Raw genomic sequence first — 19,687 nt, 5'->3', positions numbered from 1 at the left:
ATGGTTTCGTCTAGATTACCATTTTAAAAAAGTTATTTTTACATCTAATTGATCTAGCTCCTAATTAAACTGTGTGGCTAAAGCCAAAATAACCCTAACAGTAGTGAATTTTACAACATATGAGAAGATTTCATTGAAATATACTCCTTTTTTTAGGTAAAGCCCTTTGCCACCAGTCTAGTTTTGTATCTCATATCATTTTCACTTTGTTCACCTCTTTTAATTTTGAAAATCCATTTACAGTCAACAACCCTTTTTCCTTCTGGTCTTTTTACCAAAACCCAAGTTTTATTCTTTTTAAGTGATTGCATTTCATCTTGCACTACTGCAAGTCATTCCTTAGAGTCTTTACTATTTATGGCTTCCTCAAAGGACTCAGGCTCATTCTCAATCATACTTTGATAAGATAGCAAAGATACATCTTCATCAAACCTAACAGGAGGCCTTATTTGTCTTCTTTGCCTATCTCTAGCAAGTTGATAATTGTCTAAAGGCTAATCAGTTTCTAATTCAGGTTCAGATTCATTATTAGGAACACCATCACCAGGTATCTCCTCATTTCTCTCATCAGGTTGTGTAGTATTCTGATGATTTTCATCATCAGATTACTCCACCTCAATTTCAACCCCCTTTTCCACATTTTTATCCTGACTTAAGGTCTCAATTTGATTTTTAGATTTAACACAGGGCAAATCATTCTCATTAAACACCACATTCCTACTAATTATGATCTTATAGCCTTTGTTTTCCCTTACTCATAGCTTATACCCCTCCACCCCTTCACCATAGCCTAAGAATACACATTTAAGAGCCCTAAGTTCTAATTTTCCTTCAGATTGGTGTGCAAATGCTGCACAACCAAATACCATCAAGTTACTGAAGTCTACTAGTTTTTCACCCCACATCTCTTTAGGGGTTTTGAAGTGTATAGTACTAGAAGGGCTTCTATTAATCAGATAACTAACAGTTTTAATAGCTTTCCCCCAAAAAATCTTAGGTAGGCCTGAACTTAAAAGCATACATCTCACTTTTTCAAGAATTGTTCTATTCATTCTCTTGGCCAAACCATTTTGTTGTGGGGTGTGTGCAACTGTTCTATGTCTTAGTATGCCAAAAGATTTGCGCAAATCATCAAATTCAAAATTGCAGAATTTCTAACCATTATCTGTCCTTAAGACCTTAATCTTTTTCTGAGTTTGGTTCTCAATCAAAGTTTTCCAATTTTTGAAAACATTAAAAGTGTCAGATTTTGATTTTAAAAGAAAAGTCCAATTCTTTTCTAGAAAAATCATCAATAATTGACAGAAAGTATTTAAAACTAGAATGAGTTGTTACAGAAGCTGGCCCCCAAAGATCAACGTGCAAACATTCAAATATAGACACAGATTTATGCATTCCAGGTAAGAAAGGTTATCTATTATGTTTTCCAAGAATGCAATAATCACAAAAACTGAGTTTTTCTATGTTATCATTTCTAAAGGCACCTTGTTTTTTCAAAATCTGTAGCCATTTATCACTAATATGGCCCAATCTTTTATGCTATGTCTGTAACTTATCATTTTGGACTGAGATTGTTGCTGATCTGGAGTCTAAAAAATTTCGAGTTTGTAAAATGTATAGTCCATGTCTCTTAGGAGCTTCTATAATTACTTATAAACCCCTTAAGATTTTAATGTATCCCTTATTAATGACTATGTCATAGTTTAGGTCATCTAGAACCTCTAAGGAAATTAGATTTCATTATAAATCAGGAACATATCCAGTCTTTTCCAAAATCAGTTCATTATGTCCTTTTACTTTCAAAGTGATAGTCCCTATCCCCTAACTTGACATGTTATGTGATTACCCATTAAAACCTTACCACCAATTACATTTTCAAACTCAATAAACCATTCTTTATTTGTACACATATGGTAGGTGCAAGCCAAAACAAGAATCCACTCTTGACAAGGTGGACAATTTACAACTACATAAACTTCATCAATTAAAGTCTCATTATTATAGGCTAAGGCTACACCACCATCATCCTTTGATTTATTTTACAAATCACTAAGTCTTTTGGGACAATTTTTGATCAAATGACCCCTACCAAGACAATAGAAACACTTCTTTCCTTTAGTCTTCATTTTCATTTTATCCTTAGGATTTGCCTTTTTCTTGTATCCATGTTTCTTGTTGAAGTTCACAGTCTCAGGATTAGACTTAAACTTAGCCATCAAGTTCTCCCAATTGATAGATTCTTTCTTACCAGATTTTAACTCTACTCTTTATTCCTTAAAGCATTAATAATAACATTTGTTGTTAGAGTTTCCCTTCCATATTCAATGGCACTTTTAACATCTTTATACTTATCACCAATTGAATTTAACAATATCACAGCCAACTGATCTTTTAAGAGTTTCTCATCACAGTCGGCTAGGTCACGGGATAATTTGTTAAATCTATCAATTTTAACCTCAAGATCAAGGGATGGGTTAAGTTTAAAACCAAAGAACTGTTTTGGAAAACACACTTTATTAGGCATAGAATTGTTCAAGTATGTATCTTCCAACTTTTTTCACAACTCAGCAGTAGTCTTAGTCTCACCAATTTCTCTAAGTACATTGTCAGATAAATGCAGAAAAATTGAACTACAGGCAGTTTCATCAAGTTTAGTTTTCTTGGTTTCTTCTAAATCAGCATGCCATGTTTTATCAATAGCTTTAGCACATTTTTTTGTAACAAAATTGCCCTCATTTTTTGGCGCCAAAGACTGAAGTCTCCTTTGCTATTAAAAACATCCAATTCAAATTTTGCATCTGTCATTATTTTAGAAAAAAAAAATGGAATGCAGTCACAATATATGTAGATCAGGTTGACACTTCACAGAAACTTACAACTTAAACCAACTCAAGTACAATAATCGCAAGTTGTAAGGAACTTCAGTTATTTCATAGGAATTGTTCAAAGTCTTGCAATCACAGAGTGTTTTTCTTGACACAGATCACATTTAAGTACCAAGAACTGAGAATCTGAGATTACACACCAATAAGTATCACACCAGTATATCAATATCGAGACCCTTGACTTAAGTCGAGGTAACCCTCAGATTCCAGACAACTCTAGGGTTTCTGGACAGAGGAATTACCCAGCCAGTCGCAGATCAAGGGTTTAAATCACAGTTGCAGCAAACTTACAGCGTATATAAAATTAATCCTAGTATTAATCGAAAAAAAAAAACAGAACAATCTCACCAAATCCCTTCAATAAGGTTTCAAGAAATAACGAAAGTTAGCTAAAATAAGTGTCGCAGTTTCAGATCTACACGAATCAAAGCCAAGAATCTCCGTCCAACTACTGTGATACCACTGTAAAGAGGAGATTCCAAAATATTAGCTATTACAACAATAAAAATGTACAGTAATATGAGATCAAAAGACAAGAAAAATAGATCTCATTAAAATGCCCTAAGGCAATAACAATCGATGAATCTCCCAAGAATAAATGCTTCTATCTCCAGAAACCACCCACTGCGAGAATTGATCTTAACCAGGGCTTAGAAATCATGATGTTTCACTTAGACCAAAATCACCCAAGATCACAAAAGATTCGATCTTCTCACTTTACAAAAAGGTTCACACAAGAACACACACCATTTCTCATAAAGAATCACTCAAGATTACAAAAAACCGATTTGAGAAAGTGTTGAAAATCAAATGAGATCTTTGATTTTCAGAGAGAAGGAAAAGAAAAACTCGAATGGCCAGAGTAGAGAGAAGTCTCTAGAAAACCAGAAAAATTCACGCGTCTCAACCCTAGGGCTCCCTTTTAAATGAGTCACCAGATGGTCAGCCATCCAATGGACATGCGGTTGACACATGGCATCATCATGGGCGTCCATTAGAAGAAACACGGTTTTAAGATGAAATCACGTTTTTAACAAACCAGCCAACACTTTAAAAATAACACGGAAAAAGTCAGCTGGTCAACTCACACAATTGCATCATTGTACCACAACCTTTCAGCAACAAATAATAGAAATAGAAAAATCCAAACTATAGTATATGATTGACGAAATAACGGAATTGCTTCATTTACCTGTTAGAATTTGTGGGTGAAAATGGAGCCATTTTAGAGGACAATTACTTTGGCTAGTGAAGCATACAAGGAACTGGAAAGAGGAGGAATTTATGAAATTTAGGTTGAAGAAAGAAAATTTAAATGTGATTTTATGAAAAATGGAGATGGGGGTACAGTGGTTGAGGTTCTGGTGTGATTGGGGTGGGATTTGTGGATGTGGTGATATGGAAGAAGGAGATGAAAGTATTAAATACGGTGTGAGAATATTTTTATTTTTTTAGGGTATAAATCTAATCTGTTATTTTTTTTTAGAGTAATGGGCCTAATTTTCTCTAATTTATCATGTGGGCTTAAATTGGTGGGCTGGAGATGTGGTTTAGACTTGGTAGTTTAGAGCTTGTACAGCAGCACAATACTTATTTGGCAGCAAAATAAATCTGAGACCGCAGCAAAAAAATGAATTTTCCCCTTCAAAAACTGACAGAAATTCACAAACTAAATTTTCGAGTGTGAACAGTAACCCTTTTTTTCCAACTCTTTTTTTATACACTTTCGACTAAGAAAGCAACTAGAAAAAGAAGAAACTGCTACCACAACAAATTCTTTCTATTGTACTGCTCCAAGATTTTGGAGAAACTGATTAATGATTCACAATTATGGACATGTCAGGTGCGTGAATTTGTGAAGATGGATGGAAATTTCAAGAAAAATAATTGAAGCAAATTTGATGGATCAGATGAAAAAATATTACCCAACTTTGCTCTAGTACCAAAGTTGATGCAGGATAAAGAAGAGGGCATCAAAAAAGGGGGAAGAAAACAGAGAGAAATCAGAGAAAAAGCATAAATTAAGGGGAAGGAAGAAGTAGGAGACGCCATAACCTATCTCAATTCATCATAATCATCAACTGTCCCAATTTTATGACAAATTCGGTTTAAATAGAAAAATATAACCCTAATGATAATGGACTTGGGCCAAACCCTTTATACAAACCCAATTACATAAATAAGAATCCAAAACATATTTTAAGTCCAACTAGAAAAATAAATAAAATGGCTAATGTCCTCATCGGTTCACTTCCAGTCTTTTGTGGGAATTCGCAATGGAAAAGAGGGCTATCTGACATCATTTCTGCAGGAAAGTTAGAGCGCTGAAAGCCAGAGCACGGATACGCGTCAGGGCACGGAGCCCGTGGTGGGCAACACGGAGCCCGTGGTGGTGGTGGGCAACACGGAGCCCGTGGTGGGCAACACGGAGCCCGTGGTCGTCGTGGGCAACACGGAGCCCGTGGTCGTGGTGCGCAACACCGAGCCGGTGGTGGTGGTGGTGGTGGTGGTGGTGGGCACGGAGCCGGTGGTAGGGGGAGGCCGGAAACAGGGTTAGCTCGGCCAGGTCCCCGAATTTGTACAATCTGTGGCTCCACATCCACATCCTCGTTTTCAAAACTATAACCTGACAAATCATACTGCGAGCTCAAGAAGTTTCTAGGCATAAAGTGCGAGTAGTGCGGGTCTCTATAGGGAGAGCGGTCCAGAATATTGTTGTCCAACGGCACTTGAGCAGATATAAAAGAATCACTTCCACCTTCAATATCAATTGTCTCTGAGCAGCGCCGAGAACCAGTAACATCTCCAAATTCACTCTCCCAGCGGTCAAAGTTGCCAAGCATTTTCAGGCCTTCTCTTGGAAGCCCGTCTAAGCCATCTTGCTTTCGATGATCACTACGCATAGTGTGTTTATTTTGATTGGATGGATATGTATTGCAAGGCCCCATGGTGTCGTACAGCTCCTCATTATTAACATCATGAATCTTGCTGTATGGATCATGTCTGGAATTCCCATGCAACTTCTGATTCGTAGACCATTATAATACACATACAAAATCACATTCAGAAGACTGATTAATTTCAAAATCCAGAGAAAAAAGAAAAGAAACTGTTTTGTACTTTATGTGCATAAGATGTAGCATAGAAGCTCAACGTCACAACATGATAAATATCACTGCATTTTTTATTGACATAGAAAACTACAAGTATTTCCAGATGCAATTGATTATGAAACTCAAAAGCACCAAATTTTACGATTAAAGAAACGCGTGAACTAGATTGAAAAACTTCGAGGGGATGAGGCAAGAATTGCTGAGGCCACTTCAAAAAACTAGAATAACATAGGAAGAATCCTACCTTCTGAACTAGTTCTTTCAACTATTTTTTTAAGGAACAGGCGAATAGGTGTTTAAAGATGAGTTTTAACTTCTAAAGACCACATAAAAGCTACCATATTATGGAAGCATCTTAAGCAAGTTAAACCTATCAAAACTGTTTTCCATCTGTTACGAAAACCCATCCTACCCATGCACTTATAGAACTCCAAGATCCATTCTCAATTTCCTACAGCAAACATCTACTTGTACCATGTCAAAGAGGATCGAGGAAAAGCCAGTGGATAGAGCGATCTAGTCCTAACGTGGCACATTCAAGCTATAATATTTGCATCTGCTGCTATGCTATCAGTTATGGTGCATAGAAAATGTAAAAGTGATGTCAACCCGTACCCAGAAATTGGAATGGCTTCCAAACTCTTGCCTTGTACCAATGGCACCAGAAACAACATGCTCCAGCAATTCATTTTCATGTCCAAGCATCATGCCAGTTGAACTTTGGGCTGAAGAAAACAGTGGCTGAAAATTGGTCGTTTGGAAGCCATCAGTATTGCTATATACAACATTTTCCCAAGATTGGACCATGACGTTTTTATTTTTTCCTCTTCGTGTATTTGATTCAACATTTTGAACAGTAATATCTAAGCATTGTCCTTGACAATCATCTGCAGAAATACGGAATCATTATCAATATAAAATCATTTGGATAATCATCAACTATGTAAAAGTACAAAATTAAATATTCCACCGTCCAACATTGGATGAATGTCTAACTTTAACTATCACAGTCTAATAATGCCTTTGTGCTACATTCTTTAGTATTAATATTTAATTTTGATATGCAAGCTCATGTAGTAATAGAATTTAATTATTCATTTTTTATCTGTTTTCAAATTATAACCAAGTCGCAATCCCAACAAACATGAAGTCAGCCACATAAATGCATTTTTGGACTTATTCAATATCCACTAATGTCCAAAATTTTGAACTAAAGGGCAAAAATGATTTTGCCACAGAAATGGTCCAACTAACCATGAAAGTGAAATCATCTAAGGGCTTGTTTGATAGTCAATTATTTTCCATGGAAAATGGAATTCAAATTCCAACTTTCACTTTTTGGCTTTTTGATAGTTTTTTTTTTTCCATGAAATTGATTTTCTTGAAAAGGGGACTTTTCTTGGTTTTCTAGGCTATTGTTCCATTTTTTTTTTAAATTTTTTTGGCAATGGAAACAAATTCTATCCCTAATTGTAAAAAAATATTTTCCTTTAATTGACAATTTCCATGTAAAACAAAGCCGAATGAGCACCAAAATATAAATGATTTTTTTTTTTGGCAATAAAAACAAATTTCATTCCCAATACCAGTAAATTTTATCCCTTTAATTAACAATTTTCATATAAAACAAAGCCAAACAAACACTAAAAAACACTTTTATTTCAACATTTTCCATGTGAAAAATTATACCAATCAATTTCCTGAAATTTGTTTTCTTTCTACCCAAATTCTATATTTGCAATCAAACAGACACTAATTGTTAATGCTACAGCCGGAAAAAAGGATGATGGCACATTACCTGATATAGGGACATCATAATAAGGAATTGAACCACCTCTCATCTTCTTTACCATGGGTTGCGATACATTGTCACAAGGCTGGAATCCTGGACTTTGTTGTTGACAATGTACTGCAGATATAATTTTTTTAGCGATCACTATGAATATAAATGATTTTTGAGAGTAATTCAGTTACAGAAAACAAAAAAAAAAACTTCAATGCAGCTTCATGGATTGTAATACTGTATAATGAAAAAGAAAGAAATGCACAGCAAGAAAACCTGATTCAGCATTTTTAAACTCAGAAGCATGAGCAATGTTGTGGTTAGAAGAATCCGTAACTTGCAAGGTTCCTTCATAGTTATATGTTCGGGATTCTGAAAATACAGAACTGTCAACCTCGGAGTTGCGTATATTTTCTCTTGGTTTTTGAGAATCAGGAATAACTTCAGACTCCCTAACGCGATTGAAATTTGTTCTGTTTTCCTGAAAGAAAACAAATATTTCAGGAATTTTATAAACTTTGCAGCTGCCCAAAAAATACAAAGGATGCCATATGCTAATATTCAGAGAAAGAAACGTACATGAAGACTAGATTCAAGTCAAGGCCGGATTATAGTTCATTGTAAGTATTGTTTAAATAACAGAATCCTCAGATTGTAAGATTTTCACATAATTTAGTTCAAAGTAGAGATTTTGAGCATATATCAACTTTCTTGCACTTTAAGCCAAGAGGTGATTACACAAAGATCAACATTTTTTGATAAGATGTGCTAATACAGCTGTTATAATGAGCTGATCTGACAAGGCATAAAGGACTGATAGGTGTAATTTCTATACATATCTAGGCCATCAAAAGTGAATATTTGAAAGTCAAATTGATTGGATTGCTACTTAATTTCATGAAATATAGATTGTTGTAGGATATATTCGGGTTTGGATGGCTTTTAATCAAAAGAAGTGATACTAAGCCAAAGAATGGCAAAAAAGGAAGAATAAATTGAAAATATCCAAAAGTTGATTCTAACCAAGGAATGATGATTGAAGTCCATATGGAGTGAATTGGATGAAATTAGAAGATTAAAGGCTGAACTTGCAAGAGAAAAGGGCTCAAGAAGAAATTAGAAGAAAAGATGGGGACCAAATTGCGGAACAACAAAAGATCACTCCTTGCGATCATTTGGCAGAAGCAGATGTTAAACCAGCTGGACATTGCGATCACAACCCACTTCACGTAGCGATCTCATGGCATTAATCTGACAGACGGGGACAATTTCCTCCTTTGATTAAAACTCCTTATGGCAACCATCTTAGACACGGATTTTGACCAAATTTCAACCTCTTTGACTACATAACATCATCCAACATTGCAAGATAATTCTCATATCATACAATATAGGAGGCAAAATAACTAATCTTTTGAGAGAATTCAAGAGACAAGATACAAGAACTCAATCCTTTGAACATTCCATCTTGGACTTTGGGCTAAGAAGACAGAAGTGCAGCTAGAGATCAATCAAGAACTATTGAAGAGCTTCAAGAATTCGTGATTCCTCTTCTTTTTCTTCCCATCTCAAGAATCTGGGTGATGTCTTCTAAACTAAACATGAATTCTAGTAACTTTGTAATGCTATGCTAAATCTTCAGTCGCTAAAACATAGATGAACCTTTGTTATGAAATTTACTATCAATTTTAATACTTTGAAGTTCAATATATGTTTATTCTTGGATGACTGTTGTAGAATTAAATGCCTTTCAATTGCCTTATCAATAATTGGATATATGTGTGATATGATCAATAACTGGATTGATGTGTGATTTTTATTATTATCAAGAAAAGTAATAAGATAGATAGCACGTTATCACAATTGTTGTGAGATTCAATAGAAAATAGAGATATACAGTTATGCCTTGCATGATTTCAATAAATGTCCTAAGTTTTTAATGTATGCTTTCTTGTTCGAATTTTCGTAGAGATATAGGAAGGTCACTTAATTCTACTAGAGAGAGAGTATTAAATGAATTAGGAACATTGATCAACAAGAATAATTATATATGTAATGGTATTGAATGCTATTAAATGGATAAACAAGGGGGATTCGAAGTCTTAGTGCATGTTTAACTTAATTTTATAAAAAGCGTCGGTAGTTGCTCATTAGAATAATTATTTAATTTAGTTTAATTAGTATAAATTCACAATCAAAAGTTGGTTATTCGATTAAAGTTAGAATTTATTAACACTAGACTAAGTACATATAATCTCAACGGGATGATACTTTATTTATCATTATATTACTTGTCTACGATACCGTGCATTTGCAAGTTTCGTCAATCAAGGACGTTACCTTTGCCTCCAGGTAGTGAACAAGAACTATGTGAGACAACCCCCTGAAGCAGAAACCAGCAATTAAAAGAAATCAGACTCCTCCAAATAAGATGAAAAATAAGTAGAGGGGATGAAAAATGAACCCAAGTACTGTGATCACATAAAGCCACTTTCTACATCGACCTAATCAAGTAGATGAAGCCAATTTTAGTACTTTAGCACATCCAGTTGCCAAACAAATTTAACACAAGTGTAGGTGAGAAAATGCACATACATGATCTACAATCCCTGACGCAGGACAAGGGCTAATTTAACAAAATTGTTCCTATAATAAATATAATTATAGAAAAATATATGAATTAGATCATAAATACATTCAAAGAAAGAATTAACCTGATTTACAAGGAGTCCTTATATTTAATATAGTGTATAGTCTAAGGATTCCTAAAATAATGCATTACTCTGCATGGAAATTCTAATATCTAATAAACTATAATTACTAAAGCCAGTAATAAATAGTCTTCAGTCAAAAACATTATTTTCTTTATAGTTTCCTTCCATTAATTAAATTCCCCTCCAGTGAATTACAAGATTGTGCTATTGCAACCTAGTAGAAACAGCACGAAGATCTAGAGCAACAGAAATCATCCAAACAGTCTGCTCTCATAGTGACATAATGACCAGAAGGAACACCAATTATGAACTAATACCAAAAGACACCTTCCAAAAATTTACACCTATGTTTCTTACTGAAACTCTGGAAGCCAAAAGTGGATATAAAACATGAAGATTTTGCACTATGTCATAGAGATCCAAAAGTCCATCAACAGTGTCCCTCTGCAATTTCTACAGTAAGGATTGTTCAACTATCATAATGATTCAACCTACTGAGACAATGTTACTAGATTTATTTTTGTCTCTGAAGTCAATTGATGTATGTTATGGAATTATGCATTAATTTAGGTTTAAATTTAGTCTTTACATATATAACACGTTTATATATGGTAGGTGCATAAGTTTAGATTGATTTCTTATTTTGACAGGATTATTTCCTTATAAGAAACATCCTCTCTATGTGTATATATATGTAATACACGTTTATGAAGAACATATGTAATTTCTCCCAGATTTAACAATGTAGAATAAGAGCTAAACTAAATCAATCTACTACTACAATCAATCTGAAGAGAAAAATATATCAGTGTAATTGACAGTACGTAAAAGGACCAATATCCTAGATATTACCTCATTTATATAGGCCATACACAAAATAAATAAAATAATCGACCTGGGATCATTAAATTGGAAGGAAAAAAAATCTATTTCCAATATTAATAAATAAATGGTGGATCAGCTGTTAATTTAAGTCAACCCACAAGACAGAAAAGAAGGCCAGTACCTGTGGACATTTATTTGGATGAAAATTTCACTATGGAGGATTAAAAATTTTCCCACGTCAACACATAAATTGTTCAACCTATATATGATTCAGTAAATGGCAGAAAATTGTCTAAAACTAATCGAACCGAACAGCCTTAGAAAGTTAAGCAAGTAAACTTTTCTAAGCATTGGATGTTCAGCAGTCCTCTTGACTGAAATGTGAAGATCAGGAAAGCTTGAGAATGAAAAGTAGAAGAGCTACTGGATTTGTTATGTGTTTTTTATCTAATTATCACAAGTTGATGGTTACAAATTTTTCAGATTATGAAACTTAATAAAACCAGACTTACTCTTCCAGCATCCAATAGATGCGCCTTTTAAAATTTTTGTCTTCTTCTCCATGGTCATAGTAGCAACGTAATTTATCTTCACCTCCAACCTGAAAAGATATATGCTTCCAGATATATTATTGTGGAAGCATCAACATAATTTACAAGAAGACTGACTTATTATATCTGATTTAGCTTTTATTTTTCAAAACAGATTTGTCTGATATAGTTAGAAAGGTGATCACTTCAAAAGAATCTTTTTAGGTTTTCCCAGTAAAATGAAAAATCATAAGCAGAGCAACATCAATTGGCACCTACCTTGAGCTTTTCATTAGTCCCATTCACAGTTTTTCCATCTTTCTTCTTCCTCCAGTTATGGCCATCTTCTCGGAAGTTTTGTACCTTGGTGCGGTTAAAAAGAAATCGCGAACCACCTTCATGGGACAATATATCAAAATAACATGCACAAAATCAAAATCAACTAGAAAGAAACAATATTGAAAAGCTGTCACAAAGCTTTTTTTTCTTATTTGAAGAAAAACATATACAGGACTGGATGAAGACAGACATCTTTCAACAATGTTGTGCAGATCTAACTTTAGACTTCCATTGCTCATTTAGAAACACAAACAGAACTACAAAGAGATGCATCTGACAGAAAAGTCAGTCCTAAGTTATTGAGTCCAGTTGAAGACAGAATATGACAACACAGTATAAAAAAAAAGATAATAATAAGAAGCGAACCACCACAACACCTATAGTATTGGCTGTAATTGAATAAAGCAGCACAGAAAGATGCGATATCAAATAAATGGTCATCTTTCGACTTTTTTTGACCTTTAAAAATTTGTACGTAAGGTAATTTCATTGCAAATTTAGCCAACACCTCCTTTCATGCCATGCAAAAGAATCAGATCACAAATTCGTGAATAACGTGTCAAAACATTATTAATTTGAATCCAGTAAACCTTCAAAGTTAAGATTTTTACAGGTCATCACTAAATATTGGTATTAAAAAGAATTGGAACACGTTTATAGCATATGTGACAACAACTAAAAGTTACAATTACAAAAGGCAAAACAGACATGTCAATGCATGTGTTTTTGTGTGTGTTAACCATGTTTGACGGCCGACAAAAGTCATCACAAACCTGACCATTATTAAGTTAACGGGGAGGCACTAGAAGTCATACTTGAGGGTCTATTCGGAGGCCTTGGAGAACAGATAAACTTTTTGTAATTTCGAAGAATGTCATAAATTCCAGCAGCACGCAGCCACTGATGTTGTGGTTCCAGGGGTATTTGTTCAGTGTCTGCATTAAACTAGCAAAACAGTTAATTGATACACACATGAGTTTTCTTGCACAGAGAGAATTTCAAGAAAGCATCCTTTCACAACTTATAACATTGCCTGTCCATTTAAAAGGTAAATTCTTAATCATTCATGACAAATGACAAAAAACAAATACAAAGACAGTTCAGGTGTTTAGCCCATCAATTAATTGTTCCCAATTATCATGAAATTCTTTGTATCTCTTAGATGGTTCATCCCTCAATATGATGGCTTTGAATAAGATCCGCTCTTTGTCTAGCTCTTCCCAAGAGCAGCACGCAAATACTGAAGGCAGTTTAGATCATCTTTTGTGCAATAACAACATTTTAGGAGCAACGCAAAGTAGTGTCTAACTATGAAAATGAAAAAAAATGATTTACCAACAAAATGTTAGTGCTACAATATACAGAAAATAAGACTCAAAGTTAGACAAGGAAATCAGCATCTAACATAAGGCCATTGAAAAGTTGAAAAATGATAATTATCACGAGTCAATGATAAAAAAACAAGTGTAGCAAGTGAGCTACAAGGAGAACAGCATCCAGTGTGTTGGCAAATGGAGAATGAAAGCAAATAAAAAATTGTTCTAATGATGTAAACATTATAAGTGATCCAGTCTAAAGGACTTCATAGCTAGATACATGATCCAGTCTAATTTCAGCACCCCGACAACCGCACGAGCTGTATGCGACCGAGGAGTTGATGAAAATCTAGAGTCAGGTATTTGTGTTAATTATTTAAAATTCAGATTCGTTAATAATCTCAACGATTTCACTAGTAAACAAACTATGAATTGATGACATGATTGTTAAAATTTTAATTGTTATTTTCAACTAGATGGAGGAGATACCGACCTAGAAGGAGATTGTCTGGATTATCTTCTGCGGTTGTATTCCTGTCTGTGTGCAAACCATTTGGCACCTCTGTTTTGCAAAGACTAACATAAAGTTCATTTTCTTTATGAAATTGAATGTAGAAATCCAAGTCGTTATTGTCTTTTATTGTCATCGGAGGTACACTCCAATTCGGAACTTTGAACTTCAATTCGATTTGTGTGGACGAACAAATACAAAGCTTCTCCTTCAATCTTTCCACAAGTTCTTCTTTAGTGATATTACTTGGAACTAAGAGTGAAGTGGTTTCATTTCCTTTCCACTTCCACTTGTCATCCACTTCTACGAAATCTCCCCCGTACAACACCATGAATCTCAAATCAATTGATATAACTGAACATATAAGATAGCAATGATAAGCGTACGACACAATCATAATATCGAAATTTATCTGCATACAATTCAGAAGTACGAAAAAAGTATACGAAAAAAAAAACTATCCATTCCGACGGCTGAAATGTCGAGTTTCATCGACTTTCATCAGTGAAAATCGACAGTTTCATGTCGCCATTTCAACTGCCGATTTGAACAATCGGTCTTAGCATTTCAAGGGTGAAGGAATACATTCTTTCCAGCATTAATTGTATTCATCAATGCTCAACTATTAAATGAGAGAAAATTCAAAAATCAATGAACCAATATTTCATTAAATAGGGGATGTTCCATCACATTAAATGGGGGATATTGCCCTCACTCAAAAACACATGCAAATCCAAACAAAATATATGAATGAATAAGAAGTTAGGAAGTTGAAAATCATGATGTTGGTGTTTGTCTTTAATGATGGAGAAATACTAACTTAGAAGATACAAAAATGAAACATTTTGTAAATGCGAACATTTCCACAAAAAAAACGCTAAACGAAAAAAGGTTAAATGAAACATTGCCCTGAATACAATGACTTTGAATGCTCTTTCTCTAGCTCTCCCCACGGCAGCACACAAATACTGAAGGCAGTTTAGAGCATGTTTTGTACAATTACAACATTTTAGGAGCAACGCAAAGTAGTGTCTAACAATGAAAATAAATAAATAAATAAAATAATAAAAATGATTTACCAACAAAATGTTACAATATACAGAAAATGAGATTCAGGTTAGACAGGAAAATCAACATCTAACATGAGGCCATTGAAAAGTTTAAAACTGATAAATATCATGAATCAATGATCAAAAACAAGTGTAGCAAGTGAGCTACAATGAGAACAGCATTAAGTGTGTTGGCAAGTGGAGAATGATATGAAAGCAAAATAAATTATTGTTCTAATGATGTAGACATTATAACTATCTTAAAAGAGTTAATTTCGAAAAAGACTGGCTCATGAATGAACTGGTTTACCCACCACGGAATTTTTTTCTGATTCCATTCAGGCTGATGCTATGTATAGAACCGAATGTGGCAGAAAGAACCTGGATTGCAATCTTATTCCTTAAGCAAAAAAGATCAAAATACTTTTTCATCCTTTCACGTTGATTTCTTCTTCCAGAAATTTTTCTAACCAGGCTAGACAAAGTTACTTTCTCACTCTAAAACTGCACTCTTTCAAAAATTTCCTCTCATAATTGTTTTTGTTTTATGCTAATTATTTTACGCGCCTAATTATTCTTCAATAAAAATTTGTGTTAACGAGTTGGCAGTTGCCCTTTGCCTCAGACAATTACTACATCACATCACGCATACGTAGACTTAGATACATATCCACAATGTATGTATTAAAAGGAAGGATTGGGAACGAACTTTTGAATACCAATTTTGACCTTACATATTTAGTTATATGCCCAATATACCCTTATTTAATTTTACTTTTGTTGATAATTAATTGAAACTTTTAAATATCAATTTTACCTTACAGATTTAGTTATATGCCAAATATACCTTTATTTAATTTTGGTTTTGTTAATAAATAATAATAACATTAATTTCGTTTATTCAACACAAAATAAAAAAAAATCCATTTTCTTTTTCATTTGTTAATAATTTCCTAAATTACTCTTTTTAATAGTACATTAATTATTATTAATAGCATTAACTCAATTTACATATTTAACTTCAAACCCAATATAAACTCATCTAATTTTCATTTTGTTAATAATCAATTAATAATATTGATTCAGTTTATTCAACATGAAATTAAAAAATCTCTTTTTCTTTTCTATTTGTCAATAATTCCCTAATTAATCTTTTTAACATTACATTAATTTTCATTAGCAATGTTAATTCAATTTATTCAGCATAAAATTGAAAAACATGTTTTGTTTAAGAAACTCAAAGGATGGCCTTAAATTTTCTTTCGAAATAAAATAAAAAAATAAAAACTCATTCAATCTATTCAACATAAAATTGGAAAACAAGTGTTGTTTAAGAAACTCAAATGACGGCCTTAATTCCCCTTTTGAGATTAAAAAAAAATAAAAAAATCTTTTGATTTGATTAATAGCATTAATTCAAAATAAAATTAAAAAATGGATATTGTTTAAGGAGTTCAAAGGATGACCTTAAATAACCATTTATAGAAATTAAATAATGTTTTTTTAAAATTTGATTAATAGCATTAATTCAATTATCTTAAACTTTGATTTTCACCATCATGAAACTCACATTCTAGTTGGTGAATCAATTCCAGCCACCAATGTTCATGAGCTTCTTGATTATCCTTTTGTATTAATTCTATGTACCCTCTTGATTTTCGTATTCTAATATTCACATTTATATATACTTTACTATCTAAATTTGATTTAGCATATTTATATTCAAACTAGTCAGATAAGAATTTTGTTACGTCAAAGTAATAAATCTTTTTTTTTTTTTTTTTGGTTAAAATATTTATGTGTTTTGATTTGTAATTGCACTCTATATTTTAGATTTCTATCATCATTCAAGAAAATGTTAAAATAATTTCTTAAATTTGAATGTTTATTATGTTATTTGTAGTGGTGATGTGTAATTTGGTGAATAGAGCAAGGCTAGAAGGCTGCAAAATTGACAAAATAAAGAGAATTATCATTTTGCAACATTATTTTTCCTATATTTTTATAGATTTTGTGGGCCTTTTCCCTTGAAGATGGTAAGAAGAATTTTGTCTAAACATGCGAAATCTACGGATTACATCATGAATGTCGAAGCAATAGAGGAAAATCGAAATGGGCTATGTCGAGGTTTGTATTCAAAATTGTAAATTTATATATTAAATATAACAATTCTTGCCCTCTCAACAGACAATTCAAAAAATTTATAAATCTCTTATTAATTAAGGATAGTATTAGTACTTTTTGAAATAATTTTAGTATTTCAACAACATTATGCATATAATGTATTAGATATGTAAGAACGTGCAACACACTTACTCACTACTCGTGCAGATAAATAACGATAAAAGCATATATGGTGACTTTTGAAAATTGTGAAGCTTAATTGAGCTATAAATATAAAAAAATTAAAATAAAATAAAAAAACAACAACAACACAAAAAATCGTAATAACAGCTTAAAAAAGAGGGGCAGGAAAGAGAAAAAAGAGAAATCACCTAATTGAGAATTGTTCTGCGAACTACCAGCCATCTCTCGTCAATCGGAAGCCGTTTCTTCAAATCTTGTTAATTCTACAATGCTTACAAAGATTTGTGTCTACAATTCATTCATACTTCATAGCAGATCAAAATTAACTAAAAACACAGGAAATCATCCCAAGATCGCTGCTGACAGAACAGACAGAAATTGTTCGAGAGCAAGTTGTTATATAATCGAGAGCACCGAAAGAAGAAAAAATGAAAGAGGTTAAACGAGTGAAACGTAGGTACAAGCTAAACGAGTGAAAGAGAAATCACTAAACGAGTGAAAATACTGTTAAACGAGTGAAAATAGTGCTAGGAAAAGGGAAAACGAGTTGGCTTGACTTTTTGTGCCGTAAGAATTTGACGATTTCTTTAACAGCTTTGATTATTATTAGAACCCGGATTAGCATGGAGGATTATCTAGAAAAGAAAATAGTTCAATTTTTAGTTCAAATACTTTCTTCTCCTTTTTTTTTTTTTTTTTTATAATACTAAACCCTGTCTCATGATAATTAAAATCTTGATTTTAATTAAAATCAAAATTAATAATTAATTTTTGTCATATATTTTATAAAATTTACAACTTTTCAATTACTCATTTCATTAAACTTTATTAAAATCTAATAAAAACTTAATTTTTAATATCCACTAAATAAGAGTAGATTTCCATTCCAACATATTACCTCTATTTGTTCACATACACTTAAAAATCACAAGTTGAGCATTGTATATTCATTTTTTTTTTAATTTAACAAAAGAAAAAAAAAGGTGAACAATTTAATTTCCAAAAAAGCCATAATACCCAAAAAAAAAAAATGTCTCGTAAAATTCAAAAATGTGTTAATCTTCATTTCCATTTGCTACTATGACCCTTTAAAAAAAAATTATTATTGTTTTCTGTTTGTATTTGTATAATCAACTAGCCAACTAATGATAACAGTTTTTCTTTTATTTGTAGTCCAGTTGTCAATCAAACTTATGTAACTCATGTTTGGTGTGTGTTAAAAATTTAATAAAAATTTCAAATTTAATAGTTAATTTCAATCACATATTTTATGAAATTCATAATGTTTATCAATTTTTTAATCACACATTTAACTTACTAAAAATCTGATTTTTAAATGCATTAGACAAGGACGTAATAGGCTAATAGCACCATATAACATTATTTGTCCAAACCAATATCCATATGATAAAATTTATTTAACAAACTAGCAAAATCATCACCATTAATCAACTTAAAAGCATAAAATGACATTTAATTTCACAATTTGATAAATGATTGTTACTTCTAGATTGTCCCGCTTTACACGGTTGTGTTTGAGAATGATTGCGATTCTTCTAAATAATATAAATTTTCACATAATAGTAAAGTTTTTAAAAGAAAAATAATGATTTTACTAATAAACACTTAACACAACTCTCAGATTACAGCTCATAAGTCGAAGAAGATATGGATGAGACCCTCCTTTGTCCAACAAAGATAAAAGTTAGGTGTCCTGTTGTATTTGTCCCCGAGGCATAATTTAGTGGTGCAAAAGATAGGAATGAGGTAATCTCAATTTTGCTGACAGACGCAGTGTGAAGATTCGATTTTTGAGATATGAAATTGGACTTTTTGTGGTACTAATGTACGGACAAGCTCTTATTCTCTGACCTGTTGGGGCACATCCCGTAATTTACCTCCCTCGTGATGCTCTAGGGGTGACACAGTGAGACCCTCAAGATTGGGGTTCAATCTTTTTTTTGGTGCCTTGTTGTATTTTTCTTGACCTTTCCCGCACATATGATAGTCATAAAGTACCTCAAAATATATATTTTCAGATCAGGAGAATCTGGAAGAAAAGTGCTAGTCTAGATGATTTTCTAAGTAACGAGACTTAATTTATTTATATTTTGTATCAATTATTAGATGGCAGAAATATTAAATTATGCCTATAGAACGCTGATGGTTTCATTATATTTTATTATATGTTAGAGATTATTAATCATTGAAGTATTAATTTAGAGACTAATCGATAATAAAGTTCCAAGCCAAGCACAACTTCAAAATTTTTATTGACTACTTTGCTGGTGTTGCAATATTTTATTGGGTTTATT

At 32.7% G+C, this 19,687-nt stretch overlaps 1 protein-coding gene across 4 annotated transcripts; it reads right to left on the bottom strand.

Moving 5' to 3' along the window:
- Positions 1 to 4,906: 4,906 nt before the first annotated feature.
- On the bottom strand, positions 4,907 to 17,858 carry LOC111401149 (calmodulin-binding transcription activator 3-like). 4 transcript variants are annotated; one of them, XM_023028748.1, is made up of 10 exons: positions 17,561 to 17,858; positions 13,999 to 14,370; positions 13,005 to 13,124; positions 12,130 to 12,245; positions 11,833 to 11,921; positions 10,122 to 10,164; positions 8,058 to 8,262; positions 7,797 to 7,907; positions 6,614 to 6,885; positions 4,907 to 5,905 (listed from the first exon to the last, which is right to left on the bottom strand). In XM_023028748.1, the coding sequence occupies exons 1-10, from the start codon at positions 17,592 to 17,594 to the stop codon at positions 5,057 to 5,059; spliced, it is 2,211 nt and encodes a 736-aa protein (XP_022884516.1). In that variant the 5' UTR covers positions 17,595 to 17,858; the 3' UTR covers positions 4,907 to 5,056. The 4 variants fall into 4 exon arrangements, with proteins under 4 accessions (XP_022884516.1, XP_022884515.1, XP_022884517.1 ...); XM_023028747.1 differs by having other exon boundaries at positions 4,907 to 5,908; positions 17,561 to 17,857; XM_023028749.1 differs by having other exon boundaries at positions 4,907 to 5,908; positions 8,130 to 8,262; positions 17,561 to 17,857.
- Positions 17,859 to 19,687: the final 1,829 nt, after the last annotated feature.

Source organism: Olea europaea, chromosome 10, assembly GCF_002742605.1.
Source record: "Olea europaea var. sylvestris chromosome 10, O_europaea_v1, whole genome shotgun sequence".
Lineage (NCBI taxonomy): Eukaryota > Viridiplantae > Streptophyta > Magnoliopsida > Lamiales > Oleaceae > Olea > Olea europaea.
Note: the sequence above shows the minus strand (reverse complement) of the source record. Positions and strands in the feature narration are given on the sequence as shown.